This window comes from Phaenicophaeus curvirostris, chromosome 7 (assembly GCF_032191515.1).
Source record: "Phaenicophaeus curvirostris isolate KB17595 chromosome 7, BPBGC_Pcur_1.0, whole genome shotgun sequence".
In the NCBI taxonomy this organism is placed as follows: domain Eukaryota; kingdom Metazoa; phylum Chordata; class Aves; order Cuculiformes; family Cuculidae; genus Phaenicophaeus; species Phaenicophaeus curvirostris.
Genome location: NC_091398.1, coordinates 37545124 through 37565179, shown reverse-complemented (window position 1 = coordinate 37565179; position 20056 = coordinate 37545124). Strand labels below are relative to the sequence as shown.

The 20056-nt window shown below is 39.0% G+C and overlaps 1 protein-coding gene across 2 annotated transcripts in view; it reads right to left on the bottom strand.

Annotated features, from left to right (window-relative positions):
- Window positions 1-19063, bottom strand: part of KYNU (kynureninase) — a 60884-nt gene extending 41821 nt beyond the window's left edge. The window contains exons 1-4 of one of the 2 annotated variants that reach the window (XM_069861581.1): window positions 18939-19063; window positions 13374-13560; window positions 6996-7116; window positions 199-281 (exon numbers count right to left, since the gene is read on the bottom strand). In XM_069861581.1, coding sequence (XP_069717682.1) covers window positions 199-281; window positions 6996-7116; window positions 13374-13539 — 370 coding nt within the window. In that variant the 5' untranslated portion in view covers window positions 13540-13560; window positions 18939-19063. Of the gene's footprint in view, window positions 1-198; window positions 282-6995; window positions 7117-13373; window positions 13561-18150; window positions 18275-18938 lie in introns of those variants that run through there. The other variant, XM_069861580.1, reaches the window with a different exon arrangement.
- Between the last annotated feature and the right edge of the window lie 993 nt (window positions 19064-20056).

Below are 20056 nucleotides of genomic sequence, written 5' to 3'. Positions count from 1 at the left end.
ATACGTTCATCTTTTAAATCACTTGCAGCTTTAATATAAAGTATTAGTCCATGAATAAGGCATTAAAAAAATCTACTTTAAAACAAAAGAATGCAAGGAACAAAACTGTGATTACAGAGTTTCAGGACTTATGTCTTAAAGGATAAAAATATTGCTTTCATTTCTAGGGAAAGATTTTTCCCTGCACTTCATACCTACCAACCAGCTTAGCCATCAGGTCCACAATGCACTCATCTGCCAAAGCCCACGGGCGCTGACCATGGAAATGACCATGAACACCTCTGAAAAAGAAGAGACAAATGATGAAAACGTATGCTATATCCTTTGGATCACTCCTAAGAAACATACCTGATTTGGAGATCCTGCATTTGGAGGAGGCAGGAGGACGCTTGCTCAAGCTGAGCATGGCACTTGTACCATATTATTAAAGCTTGTAGCAAATGCAATTCATTTGCTGGTTTCCAACAGGTTTCAATAGCTTGAAAAGAACTTATTTTGGCTTATTTTATATCCCTCAGAATTAGAGACGATATAATTTTCACAAGCTCTATGGAAGTGGCAGCATGGGTAGAGGAAGCCTCTGGGAGCGGGTCCATCAAGAAAGGGCATGGTGATACCCGGCACGGGATGGTGCCCCCACTCACATGAACTACACTGAGAGCAGAGAACACCCTGCAGAGTTACTCTATGTGCATTTCTAGCTGAGGTGCAGAGAATTGTAGACTGGAATACTTCCTGTCTCCTAGACAAAACTATTTCTTGTCAGAAGCAATCTCTGTCCTCCTGAACTTGCTGTCCGAACTTACCCTTCTGCATTAACTAGCAGGTACTTAGTGTATATGCAGGGAAGAACCTGCCCAAATAGAGCTGCTGGCTAATTTTTATTGCTTCTCTTCTCCATGCCAAATTGTTCTAGATCTAAGTGTGCATAAAGATTTTTGCACCGACAGAAGGTATTTAAAGACTTTATTTTGCAAACTGTTCCTATCTACAGTGGATCATAGAAGGCATCTTAAACCTGAACGCATCACTACCCTGAAGTGACAGATATGTACGTTCAGTTCTGGATTAAGTACTCCGAACTAACTTTTGCTTCAAATGTGACACAGAAGAAAGCTTCTAAGGTAGCCACCTTGCATGTATAAATAAAAAGTTGCAAAGTTTTTTAAATATGCAGGATGTTACATACAGATTTCGATGCAAATGAAGGCAGATTGAGAAAAGTAATAATGGTGCTAATCCAGGGGAACATCGCTCTGGGCTTCCATCTCACACTGGATGATTTTCATATTTGCTGAGCACCACGGGGTACTCGTGGAGCTGGAAATGCCAGTCTGCATGTGGTTGAGGCAAACAGAGTATAAAGATGTTTCAAAACAGGGACAAAGCCAGTAGGAAACTGGGTAGAGAGTACAAAAAGCCCTAAAAGATATAATGATAGAGAGAAAAAAAAAATAACAAGTAGCAGACCTTTTAAAGAAATGCAGGCCCACAACATTCACTAAAAATCATGAGATATCTGGCAGATTAAGGCATGAGAAAGAAGGGTGTTTCAGGCACTGCCAGCTAGTCCTCCATGCGTAAGGCTGTTTAAAAGATTGGTTTTCTCTATTCACCTTCTACTTTCCTTTCTCAGGTATAATTTCATTCTGTCTCCCACCCAAGTTACCTGGATGTTCTACAGTCCTTTTCTGATTGACTTGGGTCTAATTCATCCCTCCTAGGGATATTTCCTAAAGAGCTATAGTTCTAAAGAACAAAAGAATTGCTGAAAAAAAATAGAACAAACCTGTATTAACCATTTCATGCCGCCTATCCTTTTAAAATACTATTTTATTTTGGACTAGTTTAGGTCAACAGCTGGAGGAGGGCTCAGGAAAAGCTAGATATCCCTTGCAGTTAAAATAACTCCTCTGTGTTCAACAAGTCCAACCCTACACAGACGACAAGGAATACTCCAGTCCCTAACGTAGATAATGTTGCTCTACGCTAGCTGACTGCTTTTCTCCATTTTAGAATTGCTCTCTGATGAGACCTTGATAGCAGAAGGCGGGCAGTGTGAAATAGCATTCATTTAAAAGAACATTTCATAGATGAGGAATAAAGGCAGTAGGTGGGTAGCAGAGAAAAAGTGGTAAGGGGCAGGATTAGCGCTAAAAGTTCTTCCCTTCTATCAGACCATAATGCAGTTGCATTCCCTGGAGACAGTGGTATGCATTTCACAAACAGCAAGACATTTATTGCTAATCTCCCTTCTTATTCTTAACTGTAATATAGTGATCAAGGGACTTCAGGGTAATGCAGATTGTTAAAATAAAAAAAAAAAAAAATACAACAATGATTTTCAGTGGCTCCTAGCCCAAGGGGAATCTGTATTTCTGAAAGAGGATAGTGAACATAATAAGATGGAAAAAAGAAGCCCTAACTACCTATGGGATTCTCTTTCATTAGCTTTCCCTGATTTTATAGCCATTAGTGTCCTTCTAATGGGAATTTACTGATGAAAGCTCTATCAGCACATAGGACCAACAAAATTTCAGGGTAAACTTCCAAGTTATCGTGAAAACAGGTATGAGATTTTGAGCATGGAATTATTTTATTTTGAGAAGAAATCATAGACATTTAAGTATATCAAAAGAGGGAAAAGGAATTGTTATTCATATTATTATTATTATTACAGCACAGCTTACAGCTTGCCTTCCTCTTGATGGCCAATATAAATGCCAAGAGACAAAAATTATTGCAGCTAAAATGGTAGTTAAAGGCATATTCTTGGACCCTTTTTTTATTTTAATCACATGAAACTCAGTAGCCTTTGCTGATGGCACAATACATCCTATTATACTTAGGTTGTAAAATTCTATGCTCTGCCTCAGAGAATTTATCTCTGTATATTATACCACCCCTCTCAGCTCTGGTAGGCAGTAGGGGTAATAATCTTTAAGGACACAACTGCAGTGCTTCTGGCATTCCCCTCAGACACTGAGAGCCTATGCCTCGTTTTGCTTCCACTGCACCCTAGGTAGCAAGACATTTTTAAAACGAGGTACCCAAATTAATGAACACAAAACGTGACCCATCAAATCATAAACCGTCACACAAACAGAACTATTTCTTAAACTACTGTGGGAGTTCCTCATTCTGCAAATTAATTTTCTGTCAGTTGCCATTTTATTTTCAATTTGGCAAGAAATCACAATGCTACATTTTATTCACTGAGGTCTGGTTGATTTAAAGCTCGCTAGGGGAGCTAGAAACACATTTTCAGATGTGATCCCAGGGTTACGAAGGGGGTAACAAAAAGGATTTAAATTAACTGCCAGCTTCAGGAATCTTCTGTGCTCATCCAAACCTTGTTCAAGTGGAAATTTCCTTCTTGCTTCTTTGTCAAAAATGAGGCGAGGTGTTTAATGAGCCAATATGGACTCTTAAGTTTAACGATGGTTTCAAGCAAAGAAGTAGTCAAAAGAAAGGAATACGTATCCAAAGAAAAAGAACTGTATGGAGCAGTAGATTGAGGGCAAAAGTAAAAAATCTGGGCATTAAACCAGGTATTTACAGCTCTAACCTACAACCTGCTGAAAGGTACAATGCAGAGATGACTCCTGTCAAATGGCAGGAGAAGTGGTCTGTCAAACAGAATGTGACCGAGTCCCACCAAGCTGCACTCTTGCCTGCAGGATTTACAGATCTTGCAGGATTAGCTCAGCACATGGTACCAAAATTCCTTTTGACTCACTGAAAACAGAACTTTGCCACCGCAGGTGCTATGTTGTAATGCCTTCCACAGACTCGGATTTTTATATCTACTGTATTAATGTCAGAAGCTTGTTGCTAGACTGCATCAATACTTAAAATACGTATGTGTGCATATATATATATATATATAGTTTCTAACCTATATTTATTAATTCCCAATTTACATTTGCCCAGCCACATATTATTTCACAGAAGTGGCTCCTTTCTTCCTGTGCTTACCCTTTGATACATTCACAGTGAGCAATCATTCTTCCTCTGTCTTCATTTTGCTCAACCAAACAACTCTGATCCTCAAGATTCCCCTTCAGCAGGTTTTCCACTCCCCAGTCACCCTTCCAATCCTTCACAAGAGCATAACTGCTACGGTAGACTCCCTTCTGTTTTAATAGTTCCACATTAATAAGTTACACAGATGTGAGGGATGTCACCCACTGCAGCAAGTATGATCACATGCAATAATGATTCCATAAAACACAAAATTGCTTAAACAGTTGTGGTGGAGGAAAAGGAAAACAAGACACTAAAGCAGCTATTGGTCTTCATCCACCTAAACAAATCAACTTTTGTCATTTAGATTAAAAAAGCGGGATTATTGTCTACTCTAGGCTAAGCACGGAAGACAACTCTTCATCCTTTTCTGTCCCCAATTCAATAAATCTTGGATTTAGCCGAAATCAAAACAGAAAGAAAGACGGGGTCTCAAAGGCTCTTTTTAAATCCATACTAAGAATGCCAGTGGCTTGAATTTGCACTCCTTATACACTAGCATAAAGAAGAGGACTGAGGAATGTGGAAAGAAAGAATACAAAATAGAACAGGTGTGTGGGAGGCAGATATAAGAGCAGAAAGCCAGAACTCTTCATTTAAAGGTGAGAGGGGGGAGAAAAAAAAAGGACAGTAACAGTGTAAGAGGGAACATAAAGAAATGCATGAAAAGGCTTGTTTCTCCTCAGGCCTTACTCTAATGAGATGCCATCATCACACAGAGGTAAAGCTATGAGCTTCCCTGTCCTTGACAACAGCTACCAGGTAATTTTCCTTTTCACTCTTGCCATCAGCTATAAGCAGTGAAAACTGTTTAAATAGACAAGTATAGTAGCTATTTGAGATGAGTCCCAAGACACAAGAAACAGAAAATGCGATAAACCAATTTTAAGAGAGTAAGAAACTATATCATTGCTGTCTTGAAGGATCTACCTAATTTGCATGTCATTTCTTAGACTCCTGCTACTTATTTATCTAAGCTACAGCCACTAAATTCCATGGTGCCAACACAGAAGGCATCGAACAGGATTCAGCTGACAACAGCTACTACCTTAGACTGGATGTTGATGAGCTCTCCTTGGTGACTGGAATAAAAACATCCACTTATACATCTCCAACCACTTATTCTTTTGCAGCCCCCAGCACCCGATCACACCCATCAGCTTCTTTAAGCATACATTGTTCTGTTCAAATTTAGCTTGACTTTACCCTGACTCTCTCAGTTGGCTCAAGTAAGTCCGCAGCTAGCAGGATTTTGTTCTGGGTTTGGTTGGGTTTAGTTTGGGGCTTTGTTTGTTTATTTTTAACATTGATTTATTCTGGCTAAGAATCTTGAGGCCAAGCTGTATTTTTGGCAAACAGCCTTTCTAGATTTGATCCCTCTCCCATGAGGACTTAAAATTATGCTCAGTCATTTCTCCCTCTTTGTTACAGCTAATGAAGGCACTTTTGATCTTCTGGACAAGCATGTTGTCTAATTTTTTATTTCAGTTTTTATAATCATTGAGAAAAAAACATTATTCATTATAACAAACACAAGAATATAAATGAACCAATGAAAAAGTACAGTGAAGGAGCTGAAACATGTTTGCACTCCGAGTGCATCATTCTAACAGATAAGAGTGCTATCTGACTTTCACCTTTTGCAAGAGCTCAGCTGTTTCCCTGATAAAGTACGATAATCATAGAGAAATGGATAAGGTTGCAATTTCTTTAAATGACTGGCAAAACTGCAGAGCTGTGCTGAATGAATAACTGGGAGGAACGAGTGCTTCCTAAAGTTCATATTCATTCCCATTCATTCTCAACCTTCTCAGTTATAAGGATACAGTAAACATTTTTTATTAACCTATAGCATTCATATATTAAGAAGTGAAACAGGCTACAGAGTTTTCACAGTTACATCGTGAAGCCTGCATGTAGACCATTTCTACTGAAACCAGGCTGTTCAGTTAACAGAATTAGGGTTTCCTCTTCTGTCTTCTTATTTTCCCTCTTCTCTTTCAGCTTGAAATCATATCTGTTCCCTTCATACTCCACCACCCTGTAAAAACATTCCTCTCTTTCGCAGCTCACTCACTTATTTTCCTTTCCCACCTTCAGGTCCTTGGTTTTTACTTATCTTTTTCCTTACTCATCCCTGCTCCAGCTGCTCATTCAGATGCTGGACCTCACCTCAAAGCACGGACTCATAGAAACAAAATATATTATAAAAAGAAAAAAATAAAGAAAAGCTTTTTTCCCCCCTACTCTATATCTAGAAGTTCCTATATATCTAAAAGTTTCCCACCTGCTATGATGACAATGCCCCTTTCCTGCAACACTGAAACGTGTCCCTCTTTTGTCCTCCTGTCTCCCCAACGTCAGCTCCATTTGGCTGAGTTCGTTGTCAACTCCCCTCAGCTCCCCAGAAGACAGGATTGCTTCTTTCTAAACAAAATGAATTTGTCAGACAGAGACCTGGTACATGAGCAGCCAAAAATCTGCCAGCTCTGGCAGCAGTACCACTTGTGCTCAGCGCTACCTCAAGGGGAGCTGCCCATTGCAAGTCCTGCAGGGTGAATCTCACAGAGTTAAAAATGCTAATTAGAAAATCACAGGGCCTGAAACTGAATTGTGTTCACCAGCAAACAGCAGTAACCAAATGAGTTTTTGTGCCTTGTGTATAAGAAGGTAGCTGTTGGATGAGGATGGTTAAACCGTGCAGGCACTCCAGATGAGCCCAAGCAGACTCACTGTGAGCAGCACAGGTTACCACAGTTGGAAGTTTCTCTTAACCTGTTTCACTGTTCATGACTTTAAAGTAGATATAAATAGTGCTAGGGAAACACTGAACATGTTTTACTCCCGGGCTATAGTGATTTTAACACGCTGTTCTTCTATTCAAGCACTTCCAAGGCAGGTCCAAAAATAAAACCAAGTGCTCATCTGAAATACAGGTTAGTATCTGGCTTACCACACAGCTTACTCACGTTTGAGCCCACTTGTCCAATTCTTCATCCAAGTAAGTTTTAACTTTTCTTGGCTGGAGCCCAAGAGAATTGCCAGCAAAGTATACGCAGCTCTCCTCTCCACTCACCAGGCTCAGATCAGCTGTGGAGAGAAACCACAGAAACAACATGCACGTGGGAGAGAGCACAGGAGTGACAGCACACACTTGTGCACATACACACACCACCACCCAGAGCTCTGCCTGCTTTGGATCTCCCTGGGACAGTGGTCTCCACGTGTGAATGGATGGGCTGCATTCTGACCTTCCACCCAGGACACCACATGGATGATCCAGTAAAGGGCTCTGAGAAAGAAGACAGGAGAACAGCAAAAGGTTATTCTCCTCATCTTCCTGCTGAGGACTTTTGGCCGAGTCCATCTATACCTGTTCTGGAGCTAATGCAAGTTCCAGCAGCATTAAACCCCTAGGTCTCCAGGGCCGTGTGAGAAGCAGCCACTGGCATCATTTTGTCAGGTCTGAAACCAACAGTGAGTAAATAGAGAGCATTTTTCTGACCAGGTTATCCACTTTTCTTCCATTATCAATATATTCCTGCTCTGAGTCATGAAACTACTTGAATCATGCATTTAAGAACAGTTAAGACTGAGTAAATCTGAGTCTTTTATGCAAGTTCTTCCTGTATGTTTATATTACCATTTAGAAAAAAGTAGCCATTGGACAGAATATTTTAAGGGAGTCTCAAAAGTTCTTGTCTTGTCAGCATATACTGTGGGCTGCACTTCATGTCATCATCAACTGAGGAGGAGGAAATCTATGTTGACAAATCCTTTCAATGATTAGGAGAAAAGCAAGGCTGTAGAAATTTATAAATAATAGCTTTAGTGAGGTTCTGAGCAATCTAATTACCCAATGTCATCATCTATCAATCCAAACATTGCCTTTTTCTATTATTTCTCATGTTAGAGATTCTTGGAGGGACAAGTGATGGTGACCTTGTAGTATTAGTAGGTAATTTGCATTCATATATATATATATATATATATACACACACACTTACAATACCCCTAAAGCTAACATTACATATATTTTAGCTAAATATAGTCAGTATACCTTAGAAGAAAATACAAATGAATGAACATGTTAAGTAAGATATATACTAGAAATTAATTGTAAAATTGAATTTCTGTTTGGGAAAATATTATATTGAGGCTGTAGAAAAATAGATTAGATGCCTGGGAAAGGTCTCTTACTAACTTTTGCACTAACAATTACCAACTTCATTGAACTTCACCAGAAGCACATTTTTCAGAAGTATAGACAACTCGGGTAATTTCTTAGTTAAAGCTCTAGAAGCTTTTAAAAAGCAGGAATCAGAGGGCAATTTCAGCCTAATCTGTTTTACAGACACTATGTCTGGTTTGCATCTCTATTCTGATATGAATGAAAACAGAGAGGTATAAATATTACCCATGGTCCTAAAATAGTTCTATTAATAGTTCTTTTCCTAACAAGAAACATAATAATACTGCCTTTTTGGGAACAGAGAGAAGGAACTCTGCCCAAGAATTTGGAGTTCTAAATCTCACTAACACTCTTTAAACTCCAAATAGGCATTTGAACAGGTAAGGAATTACAAGCAAGTTAGCATTTCTTGCACCACAGTTATCTCTAAACATGGACACTCTTGGGTCACTCTTGGAGAGAAACGGTGTTACCTCTCCTATAAAATATATTTTTCTACTTTGACACACCAAAATAAGAATATCCAAAATAAAATGTGTAACCAACTTTGTATTGAGCTGTGCTCTTTCTAGTCTTAAAAAGCCATTTACCTCCCCCTTTCTGACATCATTAAAAGACTTATTTTGGATCACTGCTGCTTCTCAAACTAGTTTGTTTTTCTGCAGCATCTTTGTCATTTCAAAACTTCTCCAGACCAGCACCCTGTTGTGCTCCGACATTTCCTCAGTCACTGTGATAGTCTTTAGAGTAATGCATTTCTTTTCTTAAGAATAGCATTTGTCTTTCCTTGAATTATTCTTCCCACGTCTCTCACAGTATTGGCCCTTTTTATTTCTGGAGGAGCTTTGGTTGTCATGCAATATATATTGAAATAGTCAAACAGGAAATAAGCACAATTGAAGAATTAAAGGCAGGTGCAAAACGAAGATGAGACAATTATTGAAATATTGTCCTTAGAGAAGCCTGAATAAATACATGAACCATAATTTACATTAAGATTAATTAGATACATTATAAATTATTCTCACTACTACTCAGATTCATGCAAAGTAGTCAGATTTAAGAATGTACGTTATTTTGCATACTAAATATACCCATCCATCTACATTAAAGATGTAGCTCTATACCTTTTAAAAAAATCAAAGAAAAAGCAAGGTTATTTTCAGACATAATCAGTCCAAATAAGTGAGGAAAATACGATGACTTTATTAACCAGAAAGGAAGGAATAAATCTGTTTACACGTTATCTGGGTGCTATCTCTTGTTGAAGGATAAAAGATCACCTCTTTCACACCTTCCTATCCCCCCTTACAAGTCCTCCAAACAAAGAACCAGATTTATATAATTAACTACTACCTTTAACTATATCTTCAGGGAAATATAACTCAACATTTTCACTCCGGGACATCTTTTTGTTCCCAAGAAACTCAAATGATACTCTATTCCTTTATGAGATGACAAAGCACAAGCCATAGCCTTAATCAGATCGGTGATTTGGCACCAACTGCAATCCAGTCATTCCCACCTCTCCCCAGTGCATAAAAAAGCATTAAAGAGACTTTGTTGTCAACGAGGAGAAGAGTGAGGATATCCAAACATTTCTTAAAATCTTCTGCTGTCATCTTTTCCTATTTGTTCACCTGAGCCTCATCGCTCATGCTTGAGCACAAAAACGCAAAGATTTGCTAGGGAGTTAGTCTATGAGCAGTTTCCACTTGATTGATACAACAAATAAACAGCTATGACAGTTTATGACTTGATAACTAAATTAAACCATTATAATTACTTTCTAAATATTTTTATGTACGTCATCCTACAGTTGTCTCCCATGGATGTTCTCATCTGCTTCTTGTAAGGCTTCATTTTAAAACCTCATTGTAATGCTTTATGTAAATATATAAAGAATATTTGATGGCTAATATCTGTAATGACATTTATCTCCAGAAGCAAGTTATCTACTATCCGCTCCTGTGCTCAGATAAATGTCATGGCAGATCTGTCTCTATGGTATAGACACACAATGTAAATATACATGTATATATTTACACCCCTGCTGTTTTTCAGCAGGGAAGCTATTCCTTATGACAGCTGAAGCATGGAAAATAGAAACAGGGGGAAAAGAAGAGGGAAAAATCCTCCATTTGTAAAAACAGGAATGATGGGTTCTCTGTGCTGTTCTACTGGTACTACATTGAAGGCTTCTTATCTTAGCTAAAACAGATTCATCACAGTCTCAGTACTATGCAAGATAGTAACTGGGGAAAAAAAACCCTAACCCCACACATCAGCAGTCTTTGGGTCTAAATCACAGAATCACAGAATAACCAGGTTGGAAGAGACCCACCGGATCACCGAGTCCAACCGTTCCTACCAAACACTAAACCATATCCCTCAGCACCTCGTCCACCCGTGCCTTAAACACCTCCAGGGAAGGTGACTCAACCACCTCCCTGGGCAGCCTGTTCCAGTGCCCAATGACCCTTTCTGTAAAGAATTTTTTCCTAACGTCTAGCCTAAACCTCCCCTGTCGGAGCTTGAGGCCATTCCCTCTTGTCCTGTCCCCTGTCACTTGGGAGAAGAGGCCAGCACCCTCCTCTCTACAACGTCCTTTCAGGTAGTTGTAGAGAGCAATGAGGTCACCCCTCAGCCTCCTCTTCTCCAGGCTAAACAACCCCAGGACTTTGTTGTGGACTGGAGAGGGGCAGATTTAGACTAGTCATAAGGAAGAATTTCTTCACCATGAGGATGATGAGACACTGGCACAGGTTGCCCAGGAAAGTCGTGGCTGCCCTATCCCTGGAGGTGTTCAAGGCCAGGTTGGATGGGACTTGGAGCCCTGATCCTGTGGGAGGTGTCCCTGCCCATGGCAGGGGGGTTGGAACTAAATGGTCTTTAGGGTCCCTTCCAACCGAAATTATTCTATGATTGTGGTAATAGAAAAACAAACAATAACGGAGGTTGGAATGGAGGCAAGGAAAACTGTCACAGAAGTATTGTAACCTCTGCATACTTCTCAGAAGAATACTTCTTTAATCTGAAGCTGCTGAGACACTACATTGAAAAATGGCCTTTCATGTCCTTGAGAGACATTTAACAACACTGGAGTTAGACATATCTTCAGTTCAGGTGCCCTAGCTGGGCTGGATTTCAATGGCATAGCCAGATTAACAGTGCAACAGCCATGGGAGCTGCCTTTCAGTATCTTTCCAGCTTCGGAATAATGTTTTACAGCTCCTGCACCTGTGCTGCACTGGTGATTGTGCATCAGCTGCACAGTGGCAGCTGAAGTGATTTTCAGGACAGCATAATCATATTCAGAGGAAACTCTCTTAAGTAAAAAAAAAAAAAAAAAAAAAATACTTCATGGTAGACAAGCTGAGAATACCTCCTTCATGCAGAGGAAGCAGCAAGTTTGAATATTTGTAAAGTATTCAGTTCTGCTCCAAACAGCATAAAAACTAAGGATTTAAGTGTGGCTAAAGATAAGACAATATCACCTGTACACAGAGAACTAAGATTTATCATCCCCGTGTTCTAAGGATGGGAGCAAACTGCATTGCCAACATTCATCATTAGGGAGAAAGTTACTGAAGACAAAGACAGTTTCTAAAGATGTCAAGGAATGCAGACAGTTGGTATAATTTTCTATCACAGACTTTACCAGATATTTTGGTGAATCCACCTGTAATTTCTCCTGTACCATCAGTACTGTTCTTCTCAGAAAAATACCCACAGAGAATTGAATCTGCATTTAGTAGAAAATGAAAGCATTTTGCAAGAACATTCTATGGCATTTTTTTCTCTTTAGGTGCTTTCTGCCAGGGTAGAAAAGGAAAAGAATAACTACACCTATCACCTAAGCAGAGAATATGCTATTTCTTCTATTTCTGGTGCACTATGACCAAAGCATGCAGAGCAGGCACAGTTTTTTCTCATCATATATTTGACCTGTGAGCTGAAAATAAACCCAGCCAGGACTTGGGAAGCAGAATAGCCCAGGACAATGCTGCCTCCACAGGTGGATGCTCCCATCATGTTTCACTGCATGATTTTGACCAGACATGGCAGCAGCAGTGGGTACAAAAAGCCATGGAAATGTTTTGTGGTTTTGCTGGGCTGGGAGTGCTAAACAGAAGCAAATGCTTCCCTCTCAGCTTGCCAGCCTTCCCACATACCCTTTCTGCCTCCCTGCCTGCACACCAGATCCTCCTTTAATAAATCATAGAATCACCAGGTTGGAAATGACCTCCTGGATCATTGAGTCCAACCATTCTTATCTACCACTAAACCATGTCCCTGAGCACCTCACCGACATGTCTTTTAAAGCCCTCCAGGGATGGTGATTCAACCACCTTCCTGGGCAGCTTCTGCCAGTGCCTGGTCACCCTTTCTGAATTTTTTTTTCTGATATCGAGTCTGAACCTCCCCTAGTGCAGCTTGAAGCTGTTCATCCTCATCCTACCACCACAGGCTTCTCAAAACAAGCTACAGACCAGGAATGAAGCAGAACAATTTTACATGACTACATTGAAACCACGTGCAGTTATCTACTTGTAGGCAATTCATGAGGAAAGTGGTAAAGATACTCAAATAAAAGGTTTCCTTATAAATTATTTGCTCAAATCAAGCATTGGTTCTAAGGCACAGTCTTCCATTTGGCCTCGGGAAGAACATCATCTCTACTAGCAGCAATAAAGTATAAATGTTAATATAATACTTCTACTGTCTTTTTCATTAACTAAAATAATTGTAACTAGATAGATAACACCAAAATATATTATACTAAGGAAGCAACTGTTCTGAACTATTGTAAGCTACATTTCCGTTTCAAACCATTAGCTAGAAATGCTTCTGCCTATAATTTTCAATCAGTCACTATATTGTTCAAAGCAGCTGACTGACAGCATAAGCACCATGTAAGTACTGTATCCTCACATTTTATTCAGGATGGGAATGAAAGCATAAAGCTTTTGGTGCTAGTATAAGTTGATGGATTGATTTAGCAACATCAGGGACACACTGTGCTCAGATATGACTGCAATTGCTCAATTAGCTCATAAGTGACAATGATTTCCAAAAATTTGTGATAAAGACAGACAGAAGATGTGAAGACCCACCCTTTCCCCCGCTCCCCCGCTGTAATTATGATTCTCACTTGGAGGCAGATCCTTGACTTTTGGGATATAGAAACATTCGCGAAGATGCTTTAACTCATCTTCTTCATCTAAGTGAAAAGCAAGTTTCTTGTCTGCGGGACTGCATCCTAGACGCAAGGCGGTTTGTTCTAAAATGGTTGCTGGTAGCGCAGAAGATGGATCCATTTTCAGGTCATTCAATTTCACCTTAAAATGAAAAATGCCACAGTTTAGCTTCTGCAGTATGCATATTCGTGAGTGGTCACTAAAGCTTCATCATTCGAGACAAAATCTTACTTGATGTAAAGCTTTTAAAAACTCAAGTATTTTAATAGTGGTAAAACTGATCGATTCAAGTATTTCCAAGGCAACACATTGCTGTAACCTCCAAGGTTTTGGTTTTTTTTCTCTATAAATATGATGTGATTCCCTTTTGTAGCTCTATCAGCAGCTTTTAAGTTCTTCCACCAGACTGACAGCAGTTGCAAAGGATGAAGTGTCATTCATGATTTTGTGATCTCAAAGCCAGAGGCAGCATTATTGTTTCTGCTGTACGTGTCTCTAAAAATAGCAGGTGTACAGCTACACTGAAGTTTTTTCCAGGCTGTGCAACGTTCAGCCCCTTTCAGTTTCTTTCTTAAAAATAGGAGGGGGTGTTTTTGTACAGATGTGATCAAGTAAAAGGGCAGAGCAGGCAGGATACAGACGTCAGATAGCAGTATCATTAGAAATGCAGCTTTTAAACCCAGGACCTTGAATTAATTTTTCCTTCTAGCTATGGCCAATATCCAAGTGTTTTAGCTCAATTTGTCCTGGGAAAGGAGAGAAGCCCAAATCAAGCTGCAAACAGGACAGACCATGGTTTCTGATAGAATATCCAAAAGCTCTAACTGCGGTACTTACAAGCTCATTGATCTTTTCAAGAATAGTTCTGTACCTGAAATACTCAAAGACACCATAGTGTTCAAAATAGCATTTGTGCACTTGGCTTTACAGAGCTATTGGCGAAGACAATTGCTGACACCCACTCTGTCCTTTAGGGCAAAACCTCACCAGTGCTGCCTGCTGTGTTCTGTTGTAGAAAGCAAACAAGAGCCTCACTGAAGTACTTGCTGTGAACTATATAGTTAGATCACTAAATATTGTCTGCTTTCTTAATATCCTCAAGATGTTTGATGCACCAGAAAAATTCTAGGGCATAGCTAGAAATAGGACAGATCAGCACACAATATAAAGTATAAATCCACCAGAGAATATAGCCTTTTCCCTCTAGAACCCTTTAAGTATGTATCTTCCATAAGCATCAGTTGTCTTTTTTAAACCAATAGTACAAGATAAGCAGTTACCCAGAAACAAGCTGTAGAGGGAACAACAGATGATTATACGGGTTGTAGCCATCTGAGTATTACATTGCTTGTCACTTAATCTAGCTTGTTTTTTTTCTGGAAGAGGGGTTCTGAGAGTCAGTGTGATGCTATGTTCCAAGTTATAGGTATTTTTAAAAATTTAATCCCTTTCGGCACATTTGTCTTTATCCTTTTCAGTACAAACATGCAAATGTAGGCTAGGTTTTTTTATCAAATTTTTATGCCAGTCCCTGAAAACCAATCAGAAAAGCTTCATCAACACATATAGAAAGGATAACAGTTGGTATTTAAATGTAACCCCCTATATAGCACAACCTCATTCATGCCAATTAATCCAAACCTGTTTATCCTCTAGCCAAATGGCCAGCATGATGCTAGTTACTTGGTTTCATTTGATATCATTTAGTTTAAGATGAAAAGATTTTCTTTTTTCCCCTGCAGACTTGATATTTTACACAGTAGCAATTTTTCCTCTTCCACAAGAATGCAGTTAGAAAAAAATATGCCAGTTAGGCTCTTTAAGACAGAGGTTTTCATTTAGCTAATAGTTCACTCTCTCCTGGGAGGTATTGGAAGTATCTTATTTTTATGCTGTCTCCACACAGGTTGTTCACACCTCCTCATTGTCACCAAATTTATCATTCCTCCTCCTTCCTCCTGATCATCCCTTAGCTGGTAAAGAGGAAAATAAAATAGAAGAAATGGCTGAGGGAAGATATTTTAACATCTTCATTCTCAGAATGTTTTTCAGGTCTTCTAGGTGGCAGAGGCCACACATCAAGTGTTTGAGTGTGATGCTAAAGTGGCTGATCTGACTAGATTCAACACAACAGGCTCCCTTTTCCCCAGGGAACTGCTTCTCAGTTCCTCCACAGCTGAAGAGAATATTCAAGACCTTGCCTGTATCAGCTCCGCTGGGATATTGGTAACAACATGTGTACTCTTCTGCAGTTCAGAAGAGTATTGACCTTCTGGATCTCATTTGGCAGTCATGGGAGTATGGTTTAGAGATCTTTATTTCCTCCAGTAAATGTTGTGAAATGTCTAGAAAAGCAAGCTAGATTCATAGACAATCTGGCCAATCCTGATATAAGCATCTCGTTATAAAGACACTGCAACATAACTTCAGCTTCAGTTCTTCAAGTAACAAATTTTAAGAAACCAATAATCAATAAAGTAGGGTCTATTTTCAAGCAACATTGGGATCAGCACTTCGAAAGTAAAACAACTTTTTGTTTCCAAAGGCCTATTTCTTTGATTTATGACACTTGCATGGGTGTCTCGATCCCGTAGGCATTATTAAAGCATATCCAGTACATATACACAATCAAGATACAGTCTTCTATTTTTAATAACAATATTCAGTGCAAATGATATCAACAATCCTTGGAGAAGGGGCTGGAAATCAGATCTCCTTGATGTTCTCCTTCCAGACAAAAGGACCACACAGTAGCCTGTGTAGTCTTTCCTACAAGATCGACCTCCTTCCCACTCAACTTAATGCCTGGATTTGGGGGTTTTTTTGCTCCTCAGTGACATAGTGCCTAAAGTAACGGAAGGAGACTTTTAATCTATAAATAGATGACTCACTTGAGTTAGAGATATTTGTTCATTGAAGTTTAGCTCCCCTGGTTCCTCTGAGGAAGACCGTGTGGCATTGGTTTTGCTGTCATCTACATCCTCTACAGCACCTACAGCCTACAAAGAAGGTTTTGGGAGACTCCAACACTTATCTCCCAGGGTCCACACAGGTAGTTCTAGCTAGTTCCTCTGTAATTTCTGACTGGGAGATGGATGATAAGGGTGCTTGAAGGACTGTTTTGTACACCAGGCACCTCTAATCTGGCCTGTAGATTTTCTGCTATTCACCATATGAACACAGAGCAGCATCCTCCCATTTGTTTTACTAGTCACCATTTTTCAGTAAAGACACACTTATCACACTGGGTTAATGGCTATCATATTCCAGGTCATCCACTGACCTACCTGGCAAGCAGACGTGGGGTTTTTTCCATTTGAGGCCTGACCCCAAACCTACCAAAGTCAATAGGTGTCTCTACTACAGACAAAGATTTCTGGATCAGGCTTTTTGTCCCTTGTCATTGCTCTAGTTTGCTGCATCTGATCAATGACTTACATTTATTGTGATTTTTACTTGTATTAAATTTTGACAGCAAATATAATATTAAATACAAAGATCTAGAAGCTAAAAATGATTAAGTGCTCAGAAGTATCTGATTTAATACAAACATTATGAAATAAGATAAAACTACTAAAATAAAATCGATCAAAATCCTGTTGAGGAACGAAATCCCAGAGATCCAATTCTAAGACCAGAATAAGAAAGTACTTTTGTCCTTTGAATGATAATTAGGCTTCATATACTGGAAACCCCAGAACAGCTTGGGTTTTTTGCTTTTTTATTTTTTAATATCTTTTATACCCTGACTGACATTATTACATTTTCTAACTGCTGGAGAATAGTCCCATGCAATTATTTTACAATAATTCATGAGTCGTTTGTTATTTTCTACAAGTTTGAAAAAATACATTTGTATAAGAACAGCCCACTTTTATTCCATCCAATTATCTTAATTTAACTGAAAACCAGATTCTGTATCCTCTCCAAATTAAAATTCAGACCCATCAATGTAAAAATGTCATTCCCACCTTGATAAACATAGTTTCTTACGGGATCTTTTTTCATGCAATTTAAAGTAAAATTTATCAACCATCATAATAAATACTCATTACTTAGGCTGAAAATAATCAATGTTTTCATTTTCCTGCACCACCTACTCTGGAAAAAAAAAAAACATTCAGGTGTTTGCTTCCTTTTTTTGAAACTTCCTTACACAGTTTGACTTAATAGATACAGATGACATGAAGTCAGTATCATTTTTTTTTTTAGTCTCTTTGCTCTTCTGACTCTTCCACAGAATTGCCTCTACTGCATACTGATTCAGTGTGAGGAACTCAGCAATGACTGTTTGAAATCTTTCATTCTCAAAGGAGCACCTGCAACTTGATTTAAGAAAACAGTCATTATTACATATTTTATCAGCACAGGTATCAGCCCCACTACTTCATCTCCTATTTTAAAACTGTAAGAGACAATGGATGAGAATTAGTCAGACAAGTGACGTGAATGTCTGGGTGATTTTTTTCTTTTTCGTCCTTTATGCATAATTTAATGACTAAATAGAAAAAAAGTGAATATTCGTAAGCCATCTTCTCAAACTTATAATTAAGTCTAATGGACATTTCTGTGTAAGAATGATAATTTTGCCTATTTTCAGATCCACTTGCAATATTTTTACAGATTTACCCTCCATCTAAAATTTTACCCTGATGCCTTTGTTAAAACAAACTGTAAAATTCTCTCACCCCCTTTAAGCATTTTCTTAAAATATTCCAAGATATTACTCACAGTCTTTCTACCCAGCACAGCGCTGACAGGCGCACAATGAATCCCTACTTAAAAAGCTGTATTGATATCCTCAGAGAAAGAGAGTAACATAGAAACAGCATGTCCTGCACTTTCTGCCCTCCAATAGCTGTTTACCAGGTTGCTGAATGCAGCTCAGCCAACAGACCTTTGACATTTTCAGGTTAGGGTCCAAAGAAACTCTTTGGAAGGAAAACTGGGGGGTGCACACGTATAGATGGGAAATCTGCAGTATAGGTCCACGCTGTTGAAATACACCCCCTGAAAGCACCAATCACACTGAGAATTTAAGTCGTTTTAAAAACAAATGAAGAAAAATTACAGAAAAGCATGGCAGATAAGGGCTGATTCTCCTACCCACCATTAACACAAAATAAATTGCTTTCGTGAATAAAATTTTGCAGAAGGAAGTTCCTAAAAAAGCACAGCCCAAAGCAACACGCATTCTAGATTGCTTCAGGTTAAATACACTTCAGTGAGTTTCTTTAAATTACGGAACTGCAGAGAAAGGAAAAAAAAAAAAATCTAAATATTCATAGCATACTCAACAACAGACACACAGCAGCAAACACAACTGTATAATTAAATAAGCCACACAGCACAGCATCACAGCTGCAGCAGGGGAATGCAACAGAGAGGAATGATTATAAACTCAGTTACTTAGAGTAATTTAGGCACTTATCGACCCTCATGTCAAGAACTGTTTTGGTGTTAAAAGTAATTTTACATATAAAACTCATCTCTTCCCCTCCACAGCGAAACCGTGTTACCCTGTGGTTGGCAGCCGTTCTTGAGAGAGGATGATGAAATTCTTGTGCAAACACTCAGCGTTGCATGAAGAGACAGCCAGTGACGTGCCTGCTTCTCCAGACTCTGACCCGCACAGTGATCAAACACATGACCTCTGAGAGTTAACTAAAAACTAGGGGCATGTGTGTGTATATATTTTTCCCCTTTTTCACCATGGCAAAATTTAAGGTTCCGATTAAATTAAATTTCTCCCATACAGGCATAAGAATACACACAAAATGATAGCGAAAATAGTTTTAAATAGACTTTTTTGCTTTAATGAAGAAGCAGATTAATAACAGCAAGAAGTCAGTAACATCTGCAGTCACATGGCAGAGAGAGTGGTGGGAATCTACACGGAGAATGAGCTTGCTAGTGTTGAAAATAGAAGAATTAGAGGTGTAATTATAGAAGAACAGAGTTGATGTCTTTCTTTACCATCTACAAACCTTGTCCCAGACCAGTCATTTTAGTCCAGTCCCCACCATTCAAGCTTGAACAACACCCATTGCTGCACATCGCCAGAACACAGTCATCCAGAAGCAACAAAAAATAGTTTCTTTCTATTCAGCCTCTGAAATTGCAAGGAAAAAAATCTCAACACAAAAAAAAACAACCACAACAGCAATAACAAAAAAAAAGACCATGAGGAGGGATATAGGGACAATGGGTTAGAGGTGTGGACTAACATTGTAATTTAGAGATACAATTGGTGAAGCAAAGACCCTAGCAGTAATGTTTGTTTATAATCTGGATTGCCATTTTCACTAAGCACTAATGTATTTGACATTCTTGAACTGAAACATTTCATCTCCTTCACTAGAAAAAAAATCAACAAAACAACTACACAAAGCATTTAATATTGACACCCCCCCCCAAAAGCTAACCTCTATCCATCAGTTCTTGCAGTATCCTTACCCTTGTTTTCACTGTTAAACGATTTTTTTGACTTCCCTCTAACCTGTTTTGTTTACTCCACCAGCAACACAAAAGGACTGCTGCTCATGAAACTTGTACCACCCAAGAAAGAGAAGCAGGAGGTCAAGGCACTTCAATTACTGAGCGTTTAGGTCAAATCAACCTGAGATACAGTGCAACT